The 12896-nt window shown below is 31.8% G+C and overlaps 1 protein-coding gene across 2 annotated transcripts in view; it reads left to right on the top strand.

Annotated features, from left to right (window-relative positions):
• Positions 1 to 12896, top strand: part of ABCA5 (ATP binding cassette subfamily A member 5) — a 61565-nt gene that overhangs the window by 9454 nt on the left and 39215 nt on the right. For both annotated transcript variants that reach the window (XM_081029057.1, XM_081029058.1), the window contains 6 exons: positions 1365 to 1594; positions 3149 to 3290; positions 4264 to 4452; positions 5937 to 6084; positions 8010 to 8178; positions 9293 to 9351. In XM_081029057.1, the coding sequence (XP_080885183.1) occupies positions 1365 to 1594; positions 3149 to 3290; positions 4264 to 4452; positions 5937 to 6084; positions 8010 to 8178; positions 9293 to 9351 (937 nt within the window). The remainder of the gene's footprint in view (positions 1 to 1364; positions 1595 to 3148; positions 3291 to 4263; positions 4453 to 5936; positions 6085 to 8009; positions 8179 to 9292; positions 9352 to 12896) is intronic.

Here is a 12896-nt window from a genome sequence, read left to right as displayed (position 1 = left end):
TCATTTTTTGTTTTAATGTTTTTTGAAAACCACATTTATTGGATGGTTTCCAAGCATGTAAGATTCAGCATTCTATATATATCTGTGTTGACCATAGGTAATATTTATGAAAGATTTATATTTGCAGACTTTTACCCTGGAATAAAAATAATTTAGTTCAAAGAAAGTGCATGTCTTTATTATCTAACCATAGTAGTAGATTTTGTTTTTATTTAACAAATATTTATCACTTACTTGCCAAACATTGTTTCTGTGTTATGACTAATATTAACCCATTTAATTTTTAACAACTCTATGAGATTGGTGCTGTTATTATGTCCCTTTTACATATGAAACTGAAGCACAGGGAGATTAAGTGACGTTTCAAAATTCAGTTAGCGCAAAGTTGGTTCAAAGTTTGGCTTTTTGGCTCCCAAGCCTGTTTTAATACTATATTTCCACTAGGATTGTGTATACATGTTTCCATTACATTCTAAAGACATGCTTAGACCTGATCCAGTGTGTCATGTTTTAGTGGAAATGAACAGGAGACCTTGAACAGAAGACCTATCCGTTAGTCTACTATATAGTAAAGTAACTACAGTAATAATGCTTTAGTTGACAGCATTGTTGTAAGAACCGAATGAGATTGATATGTGTAGAATTGTCTTATAAATTCTCACAATATGGTATAAATATATAATGGATACGTAGGATTACATGAATTCAATAATACAGAAGTTTAAAGTAAAGGCAGTGAACTATCGGATATATCACATTGATGGTATTTTAGTACTTAGTTACGTTTTGACCAAAGATCTTAGGTATCTACCACCCAGACCACACTGGATTAATAGGCAGAGCAGATCTCATTTCAGACATTGATTTGAATGTTAGATAGAGGTAACATATGGCATAGTTTTATTACTCTATATGTACTGTATATATAGATTTTAAAACAATAGAATGATATACTATTTACTTTTAAATATACTATTTAAAAGAACAAAAGAGAATCATTCTTTCGTGGTACTAATAATCCTAATTCCTCGATTTTATAAATGCATATTTTTAAGATACATAAATAATTGCTTAAGATGATAACTGCAGTTTTATTTCCTCTGACAAATTAGTTTGTCAAAAAATATATATACTTCTCAATTGCAAACTTTAAACTTCATTCATTCTGGTCTGCTTCTGGAATGAATAAAAGCAACATTCTTCTCTCATGATATTGAGGTCAGTCACTTTATTTCAGATGTAGCTTCTTGAGATTGTATTTGTACTAGGTTATTGACTAAATTTAGGGGTATCTTTGTCACACTTTGCTAGGGGTTACTATCACAACTAAATTAATTGAGTGTATTTACATTTTCTAATTATAGTTGAAGACCAATGTTTCTCTATGGAAGGAGCTGGAGACAACTAAAGCTGTTATTATGGGAGAAACTGCTGTTGTAGACATAGATACCTTTCCCCGAGGAGTAATTTTAATATACTTAGTTATAGCATTTTCACCCTTTGGATACTTTTTGGCAATTCATATCGTGGCAGAAAAAGAGAAAAAGTTAAAAGAGTTTTTAAAGATAATGGGACTTCATGACACTGCCTTTTGGTATGTTATTAAAAGTTTATTATTCAGTATGATTAATAATTATATTAGATATACAGATATTCAGAACTGTAATTTTGTTATTCACCTGACTTGGTAAGAGAGGTACTGATCCTGTTTTCTTACAATGATTGTCTTTGTCTTGGAATTTGAGACCAGTTGACAAGCTTCAGCAATCTATTAGCTAGTTTTAACATGGGGAAGTGGCATTCAGAAAGCTTGTTGACATTACATAATTAAATTTTATTTCACGTTTTGTTTGAGTCAAAGCATGCTCCATGTATTTCAGTGTATAGAATATATGAGATCTGGGAATGTTAGAAAATAATTGCCTGTTATAGTCCTCCCCCAATATCATAGCATATACATATTATTAAAAATTTAGTTAAAATGGTTGAAGTTTGTGTATATGGGCTTCCCCCCCAACCACACCGTAAAAAAGTTGTTTGTGTGAATTAAGATGAAAATATACAAATAATTTATGGAGAAATAAATCCAAACAAATGTTTTCATAAGTGAGCTTTAATGTATTAGCATTTTTGTACAAGGGTAATTTTATAGAGGCATGCATTTTTATAAGTAATTCTAAGTGTATTTTCCTTAATTTTTCTACTATGTTGTAAGAAAATGTATTTAACTACATTTTGGGAGAAAAGTTCATAAGCATGTGAGTTGGTATTATAGTCCATTTTACAAAATTTTATTCCATTTCACCCAGTGCAGTAATAACAGCATTTTACCCAATGGGGTCATTGTGTATAACATACTTTCTTTGCTCATTTTTTTTTCTTCTGTCATTTTAGTAGTGATTGGTTTTTAAGATGTATTGGGTTCTTAAAGTATTTTGTGAGGAAGCAGTAGCTGAGAGTGCCTCAGTTTTATCTCTGTAAAATGATGGATTAAATTTTGGTAATTTAAGTATTCTTAAGCCCTATTTCAGTGGTTTGATGATAGCGTGCATTAAATCATGATCTACTAACTTGGAAAATAAAGATAAAATGAAACTAATGTAGCAATTTCATGGAGCTCTGATTTGAGGAGAAATTTTGAGTCAATACAGGGAATCCATTGTTGATCTCCTTGGTCTCACACGTGTAAATATATAGTAATTATGTTGTGGATTAGTGAGGTAGCCTTTATTGTTTAAAGTACCATAAGGCATAAGAAGTTCAATTGTAGCATGTGCGATAAAGAAAATTCTTATTCATTGAGCTCTTTTGTATTTTAGGAAAATTCAGAAGTGTTGTGAACTTTTGAAAGTATTAGATTTAAATTAATCATGATTTGCTATTAATTTGTAAATTTTTTTTGAGTCTTGGAAAGATAATCACCATTTTACCTCTATATCAGAGTATGCTTTACATATAACTTAACCAATACTGTATTTTTAATTACTTATGAATTTTCAATACGTGAGCATAACACAGAAATGGATAGATTGACTTAGTTTTAAAAATAAAATGTCTGAAATAAAGCTGTAATTTTGTTTAAAATGATTTTGAAACTATTAAAGCCTAATGCATGTAAACCGTAAATGTTTTTGTATTCTCATTTTAGGCTTTCCTGGGTTCTTCTGTATACAAGTTTGATTTTTCTTATGTCCCTTCTTATGGCAGTCATTGCAACAGCTTCTTCGTTATTCCCTCAAAGTAGCTGCGTTGTGATATTTCTACTTTTTTTCCTGTATGGGTTATCATCTGTAAGTATTTTAACTTGAAATGTGAATAAAGCACTGTCAAAATATTTGATTAATATAGCAAAGTCTTATTGTTTGGTTTACTTGTAGTCAATTTCCCAGGAAAGACAGATTGTTATTAGGTTACTGATAAATCTTACGTATAGCATCATTGTGCCTCCATATTTTTAGGAATGGTATAAAATAGTGTCAAATTTAAATTGAACTTGTCTTTATATGATGTATTTCACATACAGTTCCTCTGAGTCTATCTTTTATTAGCTTCATATAATCTTGTGTAATTAAGGTTGTTCAGTGCTGGACTTTTTATTCCTTTGTTTTCATGAAATCCTGACTTTCAAATTATATTACAGGATGATGTTGTGTAAAGCTAGATTGTTGCAAATACAGCTCTTTCGACGTTTTGATATTCATTTGGTATATTGGCTGAATACTGGCTGTTAATGACCAGCCTTTGTTTTAGGTGCTTCCAGTTTCTGTTCTGATTGGTTTATGTGCCTGTGCTGTACCAGTTAAATATTTTGAGTATCACCCCTGCTCTTTAACATAATTTACATATAACTCATATACTTCTCTATATAATTGCCTGCTTTTTAACTGGTGTTGTTTGTTATCAACACATTAAGTTTAAAAGATGGGTTCTTTATTTAAAAGCTTGTTGATTTATTGTTTTGTTTATGTATGTACACATCTAACTGCAGAAATGCATGGCTGTTTATGATTTGTGTAAGGTAGAGGTGATCATGTTTGCCTATCATATAGATAATATGCAGTTTTTAATATTTGTCAGTTTAAATTTTTAAATGTCACTATTTGTATGAAAATAAAATATCTTACTATAGCATTTAGAAATCAATTGTATTTTAATGAGTATATTTTCCAATGAAAATAACGTTCTTTCACAAACAGAATTTAATTTTGTTTTCATACCAGTGTATGTGAACGATGCATTAACATTACTGTTTTTATTTTATAGGTATTTTTTGCTTTAATGCTGACACCTCTTTTTAAAAATTCAAAACATGTGGGAATAGTTGAATTTTTAGTCACTGTGGCTTTTGGATTTGTTGGCCTTTTGATAGTCCAGCAGGAAAGTTTTCCCAAATCTTTAGTGTGGCTTTTTAGTCCCTTTTGTCAGTGTACTTTTTTGATTGGTATTGCTCAGGTAGGTAATACATTTATTTTGCTTTCACTAAGTATTGTCTTTTCTTTCTAGTTCTGTTCAGCATGTTATACAGCCATGAATACTATCTATGATTTGCAATAATAATAATAATATAATAATAATAATATATTTTTTAAAAATTTCAACATGAGAAAGGAATGAGATTTGAATACTGGAGCACGTTTTATATTGGTTTCATGTATATTTTCTCCATTTTAAGTTCATTTATATTACCTGTTTATAAGTTCTCTACTTTCTACTTTTGTATATCTCAACAATCTATTTCACTGCAATAACTCAGTTTGTTAGAAGTCGTTGATTTAAGCATACAGTAGTGTAGATTAATCTGTGGCTGGGTACGTTGCTGCCTATTGTAAATTTATCTCAGATGTGTGCTTGGGAGAAAATTGTATGTGGAGCAGAACAAACTTTTCGTGACAATAGTAGAGAAATAAGTAGACATGGTGGATTTTATTGGTCCAAGATTCATGGGATTGTCATTCACCTGCATAATATTTAAATTTATGAATTTGATTTTTGTTACTCTTTACAGGGGAATTAGGTTCTAAGGGAAATATTCTTCTAAGAAACTACTTTATGTAACAACATAAATTGGGTTAATATAGAAAGAAAAAATGTAATTAGTGTAAAAGATTATTCATGTTGGCTGGATAGAATTTTCTGATTTGTGAGACTTAAGATAGCTTGTTTATAAATATTGAGTTAAAGGAATTTTAATTACTTCACACCTAACAGCTGTTGTTACATATTTTGGGAGTCCACTGATTCCCCTTCACTTAGGAAGGTAAAATAATAGATTAATAGGTTTTTGTTGTAAGTGTAAGGGGCTTTCAGTGTCATTTCATTCATCTCCTTCATTTTATAGATGAGGAGACCGAAATCCAAAATGATATAATTCAAGTTTACTCACTTAATGGCAGGTCTGGGATCTAAATGAGGCTTCAACCTCTAGCACATTTCTTTCTGCTGTATCACATATATCTACTATGAATAATTTAATAATTGTGTTAGTAATTATGTTAATTAATTATAGTACCTACTCCCTTTTCAGTATTTAAAAGATGCTGACCATAATTTATCCTCTAATGATTAGTTTGTTTGACTTCTGTGTGGACCATAACCCTTTTGTTTGCATTAATTGGTATTAACATCATACTTTATTTTTATTTCATTTGATAATCATTGCATTAGAATTAGATGCCCCAGGAGTGGATGTATACTAGTTTTAGAAACACAGCATTAAAAACATGATTGAAAGGGATTGTTGTGATAAATGTATAGTTTGATAAAGTTCTTAATTGTTTTCCTTATAAACTAACATTGCTAATTTGGTAGACTGTTTCATCTGTTAAAAGGCCCAGGTTCGGTACTATCACTGTAGATGCAGTGAGTAACTAGGTAGCGTTAGCTTTTGCTTATTTTTATTATTTTTGTATAATAAAGTTGGTGTTTCTGTTTTTCAGGTCATGCATTTGGAAGATTTTAATGAAGGTGTTTTATTTTCTAATTTGATTGAAGGCCCATATCCTCTAATTATTACTATCATCATGCTAGCACTTAATAGTATATTCTATCTCCTCTTGGCTGTTTATCTTGACCAAGTCATTCCAGGTATGCAGATAGTTACTAGATTTAACTTGAAAGATTTTTAGTTTTTTTGCCCACATAGGGTCAACTTAATTTTTTCCCAGCCAGAGTACCCAAGTCAGATTCATTATTAAACTTTTAATTTAATTTTAAATAAGTATACTTCATACCCATGTCTTAACTAGTGAACATAGGAGGTTGTATAAAAAGAGAGCAGTTTGTTTTGAAAACCTTAAGTCCCTAACTGAACTTCTTAATTTGATCCTTCCCTACGTCAAGTCTCAAGTCTTTTTCGGCTAAAGTGTTTCATTATTTTACCCTTTAAGTTCGGAAACTATTAAGCAATTTTGTATCTTCTACTCGTCCCCTAATCTCCTATCTTGCATCTATAGCAAACTTTTGTAGATTCAAAATATTAGGTATCCAGTACCCCTTTTACTTTACCCCTTGAGTTCCTCATTACTTTTGTCTGTGTTCTAGACCTGCACTGTGTTATTCTATGGTAACTACTAGACACATGTGGCTTTTAAAATTTAATTAATTGGAATTGAATAAATTAACAATTCATTTCCTCAATAGCACAAACCATACCCCTGGTGCTCAGTAGCCACATATGGCTGTTAACATATGGTACAGTACAGATATAGGACATTTCAGTCATTGCAGAAAGTTGTATTGGGCAGCACTAGTCTAGACCATTGCAATACCTAATTACCTACCTCAAGTCTTTCTTTCTGTTTAATCAAGTTAATCACCTGGTCAAAAACCTTGCTGGGCACATCCTGGTGAATTAAACAGAAACTCGTTATACAGTAATGTCCTGCACAATACTTTTACATATTTAATCTCTCCTTGTCACTCTCCTCCTCTTTACTGTATTTAATATTTATTTGTATGGTCCTATTTACATATTTAAACACATTTCCAGTGTTTCAGATTGTTTTTAGCTACTCATAACATAAAATCTTTCTAATTGGCTTAAACAAGGATGAAATCAATTGTTTTACCTAAAAGGAGGTCCAGAAATAGGATGGACGCCAAGCTGGTTGACTTGCTCAACTATGTCATCAGTGACCCACTTTGTCCCTGCTTTTGCCATCTTTGTCCCAGAGTCTGGCAGATTTCCTCTCCTCGTGGTTGCAGGATGCATTGCTTCTTTGTTCATATCCAGTGGAAGAGGGAGGGTGAACCTTTCCCTGAATCCAGCCCTTTGCTTCTGTCTGATTGGTTACATGCTTATGGTAGGAACAGTAACAGTTGCCAGAGCCTGCCAAGGACTGATTAGATCGATTAGAACCTTCTTTGTAATGGGATCTGATCCCTTTGAAACGTGGCCATTTGGAAGCATAGTGGATATTTAAAAAAATGGAGAGTGTCAATTTTTCTGAAGAGGAGAAAATGGATACATGTTATGTAGGCAACCTTTGCTATCTATCATATCTAAGTCCTATGTCTGTCCTGTTTCTGTGTTACTCTCCTAATTCTAAAAAGTCTTCTCTATGAACTATATCCACTTTTCTAAATACTGCCTGTTTTCAGAGACTGTCTAAGATGACACTCATTCCAGCCTTCAGGATATATTCCCTATCCAGATATAAACTTTTGCTCTTCTGAACTCTTATTAGCATTATGCGTGACATGTCTCATGTTCTGCATTGTGTTTTAGCCACTTGGTATATATGCGTACTCATAAATATGTAAGTTCCTTTAGGGCAGAAAATGTTCTTTGCTTGCCTTTACATTCCCACGCACTCTCAGCAACTCTGAAACTGTTGTATTTATGAACTGAATTATTTGTCAATAAAACTTTTATTTTTTGCACAATATTGATTTAGTACTTTATATCTAAACTTTAGATCTAGGTTACATGTTTTATGTACTGCCGTTATGATTTAAAAACTCATTTTCAGAAATAATTTGTTATGATAACTCAGATTTCTATTTTTCAGGGGAATTTGGCTTACGGAGATCGTCTTTATATTTTCTGAAGCCCTCATATTGGTCAAAGAACAAAAGAAATTATAAGGAGTTATCAGAGGGCAATGTTAATGGGAATGTTACTTTTAGTGAAATTGTTGAGTCCGTTTCTTCAGAATTTATAGGAAAAGAAGCTATAAGGTACGATTTAATCTGACAATTTAGGTATAAGAACAGCTGATGGAATATGCCACATTTAAATCCTATCTTTTAAATAACATATGTAAGTATGGTATCTTAGATTTAGTACACATTTCCTGTTTTTTGAAGGCACAGTATTAATAGGGGCTACTTCTTTTTTAAATTATTTTCTTGGCAACCATTTAGAAGAAGATTGCTGCTAGGTTTGAAATTTTATAACTCAGTGAAACAGTTTTAAAGTAACAAAACCTAGTGTTTACACAATTAAGCTGTTTTAAACTTTCTCCATTGTTATAGCTTAAAACAATAAATATTAACTTTATAATTTTATTCAGGATGCTTTGTCTTAAGTTATACAACACATTAAATTGTCCTTTGCTAATTTCATAGACGCTTAGTTATTGTGACATAATTAGAATATCAGTTTAATTTCTAAGAACCAAAGAAATTAATCACTGTGCCTTGCTAGATTAGTCAAAATCAAATTAAATAATAACAAGAAAGAGAAAAGAAAAGTGAAAGAAAAAGTGAAGCATAATTTGTCTTTAAACTGAAGAAAAATGTATAAAAGCTAGGGAGAGTCAAGATACTTAGGATGTAATTAGAAGACCAATGGTCTGCCTTCTCAAAGAGAAAATTCAAACTGGTTAATAAAACCATTACTTTAAAAAATTGTGTAAAACGTTTGAAGTGGAATGAGAAAACGGCTTCACATTTATGGACAGTTTGAAATGTGTGCTGATGTGAAATGACATTTGGTTTTTAACCTCCCTTAACTGATTGAACAGTATTTCATTAACTGCAAACAGAAAAGTATCAAAGATGAAAAGTAATCTATAAATTGCTTGAGTTACATGCTTCACGTTGTTTTTAGAATTTGGTTTGGCTCATGAAAAATGAATAATAACATGTAAAATGGAGAGAAATACTATATTTTTCTCTTGTAGTTTCTTTAAAATACTTTTATAATTATTGTCAGCTCTGGTTAATTGTTTTAGTAGGAGGTACTTTATTATTATTCAAATAAAAATTACATATTTGATAAAAATACTCTACATGGAAACACATTTATACATTGCTTTAAATACTTAAAGTAGAAAATGGTGTTTTTCAGAATCAATGGTATTCAGAAGACATATAGGAAGAAAGGTGAAAATGTGGAGGCTTTGAGAAGTAAGTAGCTTTGCTAGTATTCAGTCCATAGTATTAAAGTACAAATGGAAAAACAATTTGTATAGTTTGTGGGAAATTTAAATTTACCACAAATTTTTCTTTTTCCTTTATGTGACTAATATTCGTAATAAAACTAACGTAAAGTAATAAAAGCAAAAAATAAATTTTTATTAAGGTGAAAAATATTTAACTATTTGAACAAGTCTATGTCCTTTTTCATTTTATTATGCATGTGTATACCTGTTACTTACTTTTTTTCTTTTGGCCTAAACACAAGGTTTTTCAACCTTGGCACTACTGATATTTTGGGCCTAATGATTCTGTTTTGTGGGGGGGCTGTCCTGAGAATTGTAGAATGTATAGCAATGTGTCAGGGTTCTTCAGAACCAGTAGAATATATACACGTATACACACATACAGAGCGGGAGGGAAGAGGGAGATTATTTTTAAAGAATTGGTTCACATGACTGTGGTGCCTGGCAAGTCTGAAATTTGTAGGGCAGGCTGGCAGCCTGGAAACTCAGGCAAGAGTTGAAGTTGCAGTCTTCAGTCCAAAATTCATTCCAGCCTGAGACTGGAAACTCAAGCAGATTTCAGAGGAAGTCTACGCAACAGCATAGATTTAGCATAGAGGCAGAATTTCAGAGGATTTCAGAGGAAATCTACACAACAGCATAGAACAGCATAGAGGCAGAATTTCTCCTTCAAGAAATCTGTTTTTGCTCTTCAGGCCTTAAATTGATTGGATGAGTTTCACTAGTAGTATTGTGGGTCATCTCCTTAAAATCAACTGATTGTAAGTGTTACTCACGTCTATAAAAAACCTTCACAGCAACGTGTCTAACCAAACAACTGGGTGTCATAGCTCTAGCCAAATTGACACATGAAATTAACATCATAAGCAGCATCCCTGGTCTCTGCCGACTGTATATCCATAGCAGCCTCCCTCGTCCCTGGTTGGGACAACCAAAACTGTCTTCAGGCCTTGCCAAATGTCCCCGTGGGTGGGGTGTGTAGTGGAGGGGGTATATTAACCCCATCAACCCCTGCTTCAGAACCACTGACCTAACATATATTGAGTTTTCTAGATAGCTTTCATTTTATTATTTTCAAATTTATTGCCAAAAACTTGTCCAAAGTATTTTCATATTAAGGTCTATAGGACCTATAGTGATCTCCCCATTTTTATTCCTGAGGTTTGTTATTTGAACTTTTTTTCTTCGTTAGCAGTTTATTAGGTTAAAAAAAATCTTTTTAAAGAACCAACTTTTGGTTTTCTTGATCCTTTCTATTAATATTTGTTTTTGATTTTTTCTCTTGTTTTCTTGTTTCTACTTCTACATTTAAATGTTTTTTTCCCCCTACATTTTTTGACATAGATGCATAGATCATCTTATAATGAAGCATTTTAAATATATACATTTTCCTCTAAGCATGGCTGTAGCTGCATTGCATAAATCTTGACAGGTTGTTTTCATTATTTAGTTTTAAATATTTTAAAGTTTTATTATGATTTTTTTCTTTGTGTTATTTATGTTTTGATTTTTAACTATATGGTGATTTATCTTTTTTGTTACAGATTTCGAACTTAATTCCACTGTAGTCAGAGAACATAGTCTTATGATTTTATTTTAGCTGTTTGAAATTTACTGAGATTTGATGACCTGGAATATGGTCAGTTTTTATACATGTTCTGTGTACATTTGTACAAAACATATGTACTGCAGTTGTTTATTGTGTTCCATATCAGGTCACGCTGGTTAATTGTGTTTTTGAAATCTTCTGTATGTTTGCTGCTTTATTTTTTGTGGAAGTGCTTTTCTTTATTGAGAGAGATAAATAAAAAGTAAGAATCTTCAACTATAATTGTGAATTTGTCTATTTTCTTTGTATTTCTGTCATTGTTTTCCTTTACATATTTTTTAGACCATGCAGTTGGATACCTACAAATTTAGAGTTAGAGCTTCCTTTAGGTTATTAATAGGATATGTTTTCCCACCCTTTTTCTTTCTTTCAGTCTGTTTTTGAAATTGTCTGTATTAAGACCTGTATAGTTTTTATTACAGTTTCAAAATCTGATCTGAAAATCTTTTTCTTTTAATTGGAATGTTTAGTTCATTTTATTGAATGAGATTATTGTTATGCTTGAATTTTAATCCTCCATCTTATTACTTTGTTACTGTTTGTCTCACCTGTCCTGTTTTTTTTTCTGTACCTCTCTTGCCTATTTGGTTGAACATTTTTAGCTTTTTAATTTTCTTGTATTATAACTTACATTTAATAAAACACAAAAATTCCTAGGGTACATCTTGATAAATCTTTTACAGATGTATGCAGCCATATAACCACTATCTAGGTGAAGATAGAGAACATTTGTAACACTCTAAAGTTTTACTTATGCCCCTTTGCTGTCAGTACCATCCTCCCCTAGACATAGCCGCTATTCTGAGCTCTATCACTGTGAATTAGTTTTGCCTATTGAATTTCCCATCAGTGGGATTATATAGAATGTTCTCTTTAATGTCTGGCTTCTTTCACTCAGTCAAAGAAATTCATCCATGTTGCTTTCTGTCATAGTACTTTGTTCTTTATCATTCCTGTCTAGTTTTCTTTTGTATAAGTATACAGTGGTTTATTTTTTCTTAATATAATCGTGTGCCACACAACAATGTTTTGGTCAGCAATTGACTACATACATGAAGGTGGTCCCATAAGATTTTAATGGAGCTGAAAACTTACTATAACCTAGTGATGTCATAGCCATTGTGACGTTGTAGCGCAAACATTACTCACTTATTTGTGGTGATGCTGGTGTAAACAAACCTACTGAGCTGCCAGTTGTATAAAAGTATAGCTCTTTGTCTAAGTACACTCTGTAATGTTTACACAACTATGAAATAACCTGAGTTTCTCAGAATGTATGGCAGTGGTGCATGACTGTACTTGAGCAGAATTGCTAGGTCATGAGTAGAACTCGAGTAGAGTTGCTGGGTCATATGTTTAGCTTTAGTAGTTCTTTGAACAGTTTTCTAAAGTTAGTATCCTTTTTCACTGTGACCAGTAATGTATGACAGTTCCAATTGCTCCGTATCCGCACCAACCTTTGATATTTTCAGTTCTTTTAACTTTAGCTATTCTGGTAGGGTATAATTATATGTTAATGTGGTTTTAATTTGCATTTACCCAATAACTAATGCTGTTGATCTAAGATCTGTTTGTTTTTGGTTTTCAGTAGTTTTACCATAATATGCCTTGGTGATTTGTTTATTTTTACATTTATTCTGCTTTGGTTCTGTAGTGCTTCTTGAATCTATATCTTGCTGTCTTCTGGTTTAGAAAATTCTCAGCCATTTTTCAATATTGCTTCTGTCCTATTTTCTTTTTTTGCTCCCTCTAGGTTTACTATTACATGCTGTGACTTTTCATTTTATTCCATCTGTCTTTTATTCTCTCCTGAATGTTTATACTTTTGTCTCTGTGCTCTAATGTAGGTGTTTTCTTCTGACTTGTTCACTAATTTTCTCTATAATTGGGTCTAATCTGCT

Source organism: Rhinolophus hipposideros (assembly GCF_964194185.1).
Source record: "Rhinolophus hipposideros genome assembly, chromosome: 20".
NCBI classification, from domain to species: domain Eukaryota; kingdom Metazoa; phylum Chordata; class Mammalia; order Chiroptera; family Rhinolophidae; genus Rhinolophus; species Rhinolophus hipposideros.
The sequence above is the reverse complement of the archived record's forward strand: the minus strand, read 5'-3'. Positions and strand labels throughout refer to the sequence as shown.